This window comes from Thalia democratica, chromosome 2 (assembly GCF_965202585.1).
Source record: "Thalia democratica chromosome 2, ktThaDemo2.hap1.1, whole genome shotgun sequence".
NCBI lineage: Eukaryota > Metazoa > Chordata > Thaliacea > Salpida > Salpidae > Thalia > Thalia democratica.
In genome coordinates this window covers 10,844,695-10,849,191 of record NC_139166.1, presented here as the reverse complement: position 1 = coordinate 10,849,191, position 4,497 = coordinate 10,844,695, and the positions used below count along the sequence as shown (strand labels likewise).

General features: G+C 24.8%; 1 protein-coding gene across 1 annotated transcript; it reads right to left on the bottom strand.

Annotated features, from left to right (window-relative positions):
* Positions 1 to 288: 288 nt before the first annotated feature.
* Positions 289 to 1,401, bottom strand: LOC145850042 (ubiquitin-like). The gene is made up of 3 exons (XM_082955186.1): positions 1,256 to 1,401; positions 754 to 887; positions 289 to 458 (listed from the first exon to the last, which is right to left on the bottom strand). The coding sequence occupies exons 1-3, from the start codon at positions 1,399 to 1,401 to the stop codon at positions 289 to 291; spliced, it is 450 nt and encodes a 149-aa protein (XP_082811312.1).
* Positions 1,402 to 4,497: the final 3,096 nt, after the last annotated feature.

Here is a 4,497-nt window from a genome sequence, read left to right as displayed (position 1 = left end):
ACAGCACACCAATTTATCTAAACTGCTGTTAAAACTAGTTAATATTTCATCATTTTACACCTCCATTTGAATAACAGGCGATCATTATGCAACACTGAACCCTAAATTTTTATTCAATGACAATTATTTAAAACAATTTAATTAAACAAAAGTGCCATGTTTTCAGTGCTCAACGTTTAATACATCAAAAAACAAGAAGTTTTACAAAACAACTACACGAACGTTTTTACAAAAAAAAAAAGTGCCTAAAAAACATTTTTATACATTCTAAAAAAGTGATAATGGCGATCACCAATGCTTTTTGGTTAGGTACTTGCACCAGTTTTCTTGTGGACCAGATCGGAGTCTCATCACCAAAAACACGGTGGTCAAATTCTGAATGCCGTAAAATGATAGAGTCCTGTCACAATCCAATTTCTTGCCAGCAAATATAAAACGGGTCGTGTCTGGTGGTAAACCTAAGAAAATAATAATTTGTTTTATACATGTTATTTTCCAAGACATTTATTTTTAATAAAGAAACAAGTTTACAACTAAGTAACAAAATGTTTTGAAAAACAACAATAATAAGGGTTTAAAAACGAGGTTGTTAAATAAAAAACAGCTAAAAGTTTAGTTATTTTACAGCAGACAATTTAAACAATTCTATCAAAAATTTTATCAAGTTTTTTTCGTAAAATAGAGAGCAGAATTTTTTGTTTTTAAAGTTCAACTCAGATTAGTTCTTTTATTGATATTTTACACTGCATTAACCTTCTTGGTTATGAAGTTTATCCTTAACATTTTCAATTGTGTCTGAAGGCTCAACTTCCAATGTAAATGTAAGTTCATGATTCCTGAATTGACTCTTTAAAGCTTTAAAGTATATTTTCATTTGTTCATCAGATCTGTTAAAAAAATTAACAAAAACTGATCAAGTGTTTACTTGGTTGTCAAAACTTTTTCAAGTTTTCAAAAATGTTTAATACTAATGTAAAAGTTTAAACAAACAAAATGGCTTGATTTTTATAAATAATTTAATTTAAAGTTGTACATAAATGCTGACACTTGTAATAAATTTTGCAAAAAACAATCGCTTATCAATTATAAGTACATGTATTGATATGTTGCAATTAAAATAAGTAAGAATAGTAGAAAAATCTTTAAGTATCAGTTATTAATTATTGAATTTGTATATTTTTTTATTTATTTGTCAAGCTATTTTGTTAAGCCGAATTATAGTTATAATATATACAATATACTTATTATGACTCACAGTATTGGTTCGACTTTGTACTTGTGATAACCCAAGGCAAAATGGTTTTCTTGCTTTAAAATTTGGTCGAAATACAAACATTGCTGGTGTAGAGTTGCACTTCCTAGATGTATTTTTATGTTATTCTCATAAATCATTATTTGCATATTGAAAATGTAAGTACGTTTTTTGAAACTTCATTAAAATATTATGAAGACTTAGTTGAGTGTGATCTATTACTGATGTTTTACTTTATTGTAAACAAAGTAACTAAATTTAAAAAAGCAAAAACATTTTAAAATGCTTAATTGAGCACGACGTGTAGATGTGTTGCTTTTTGAAAGTTAGCTCAGTAATCAAAATTAAATATGATTATCTACATGAAACTTTATTTTTACTTATAACTGAATTAAAACTAAAATTTATTTTTATTCATTACTTTGTATCATAAAAATTACAAACTTAAAACTTTACAACTAATACTTTCAAAATATACAAAAATGTTTGTTATTGCTTTATTTGTATGGTTATTTATTAACGAAAGTAATTAAATAATACCTCTACAATATCTTATATGGCCTATGGCTTGGCCAATTGATGCAAATTCGTCCTTATCTACTTTTAAGGTAAAAATGCTACCTTTAGTTGACTTCACTACAAAATACATTTTTACTCAGTAACTGCAAAAGTTACAATTGCTTCATATATGTTTTTATGAATAAATTATAAAAGTTTATCAACCAACAGAATCAAACCATTAAATTTTTTTTAGCTACACAATGTTATAGCAGTAAACATACTATACAGTTGAAATATATTATTTTATTTCCGTTAAGATTATATGAATAAAGTTGCTTTATATTGTAGATTATTATGTATAAAACTTTTTTTAAATACTCTAGCTATTACTTTTGATAACTTAGTTCCAAGTCTTTATCACTTAGAAAAACATCAAGTTGTTTTAAGAAGTGTTAATACACAACACTTTGCTTAAAGTACATTTAGTTATAACTTATCTGTATTTTAAAGTAAAAGATCTAATCTTTAGTACAAACACTACAGAACATAAAATGGTTACTTAGTTTTGAAACAAATTAAAAACAAGTTAGTTGAGTGATAGATGTGCTATGTTAGTCATATTATATGTGCTGATCACAACAACTCTGTAACAAATAAGATAGTTGAGATTAAGCTTCGGTACTGTACTTCAACTACACAGTCAACTATAGTCAAAGAGTTCAATAACTAGTACAAAAAATATTTTTCTAACGTAAGCCGTTTAACTTGTTTAAAGTAGATTGTTGCTTATACAAATGATAATTAAATCAACATTTTTTACAAAATTTATTTTTATTTTGTAAAGTACTGTAAGGAAAATAAATTATCTAGAAATTTATCTAAAATTTTTAACGGGAATTTACTTGTAGCAGTTTTAAGCATGCAAAGGACGAAAAAAAAAGCTGTTTATAGTTTTTATTCGTAGCTAAAATATTTGGTAAATTATTTTATTTTAACAAAATTAAAATATAAATATTTTATTTTGCATAACGCACTATTATGTCACATTCAAATATATCTGAATAGTAAATAAATAACTCTGTTTACTGAAAGCAAAGTATTAAACTACAGTTGATAACATTTATCTAGAATATATGCTAAGATAAACTTAAAGTAGTTTATACAAGTAGCAGTATTTTTAATGCAAAAATATGAATAGATCAAATAAAATACACAGAACTAAAACCGTAGTTAAGCTCTGTAAATATATTAATAACACGGTTATTTAGATAACATATAAGTTAAATTTTCGAATCAAAAGCAGGTTAATAGAAAAATAATAATTATTGCAAAGTTATTCGAGCACTTAAACTTGAATTTAACAGAACTAGTTATTATTTTCTTCACTTTTTTGTGATAATAGGTTAGTTTGTTTGTATTTGTGGTATGTTTTGGCATTACTCACCAAAACAATTATTTAAGTTCAGTTTTACTAAAACTAAAATTGTATTATGCTTGAATGCAGCCTTCTTGATAAAAACTACTAAGAATCTAAAAGAATAATATAATGTTTATCATCTGTTTTCCATTGGTAATTAAATGCAGTTTCATTAAACGTGGATTTTGTTTTTAAATTTTAATTGACAAACTAAATTCGGGTTTTAGTGCTATACATCATAACACTCACGGATTTTCTATAATTTTTGATCACACTTAATATAAATATATCTGAGAAAAATCAGTGGTTAACAACTTAGTCGTAAACATTTAATAGCTTTTGTTTTATAACTTAAAGTTATCTGCCATACATAGAGCTATTAAAACAACCATACTAATATGAATCAGCTTTTTTAGATAGCGTTTTTTTATTTGTTATGTAAATAGTACTTGTAACTTTTGCATCAAATATAACTACAAATTTGTTAATTTTTCTTTGAATGCTTTTAAATGAAAAACGAACCTAAATTAAACAATCTGCCTTTTTAAACACTTTTGCTTTTTGACCGAGTTTGAAAACCATTACAAAAAGTATGGGTTGATCATATTGTACATTTAAACTTACTTAAAATAAGTTAGTAATCATTTTATATTTTGTGGTATGTATATTGATAAATGAAAGATAAAACCTTTCAGACTTGTTTTAATTACTGAAGTAAGTAACCAATGAGTAGTATCTTAAGCAGTATATAAAATTTTACAATCATAAAAACATAACAACTTAAGTATTAAACGTACCTAGCAAACAAAAAGAACTATATGTAACTTCAAAGTAATCTGAAAATCTGAAAAGAAATTAGTTATAAACGCTTTAACTATGACCTTTTATTTTGAAAAATACTAAAAGAATATTTTAAAATGTTTAAAACGGTGATTAACTTACTTAGATTAATAATTACACGTTTATTCAAATTATCGAGTTCATGTTTTAGCTCTGACCTAGAAACGATTTTTTTTCTTTTTTTTCTTGTGTTATTACTTTACTCATAATATTTGAATTAAGATTAGATGTGTTGTGTTAGTAGTTAGTTGTAAGTATAAGAAGTTTTATTTCTATAAATTTTGTTAATTTAATTTATCTTAATTCATACTCTTTACAGCTATATTGACTAATTTCTTCGATCAGATTGTTTAGGTTGATTTGTTTAATCTTTTGTGCAAAGTAACGTTTTTAATTTTCTGCAATTATAAAAAGTATAGTTTATTTGTAAGTTATGGTATGCTAATTTTATATTATAAACATTACTGCAAACTAAACTTTACTAACT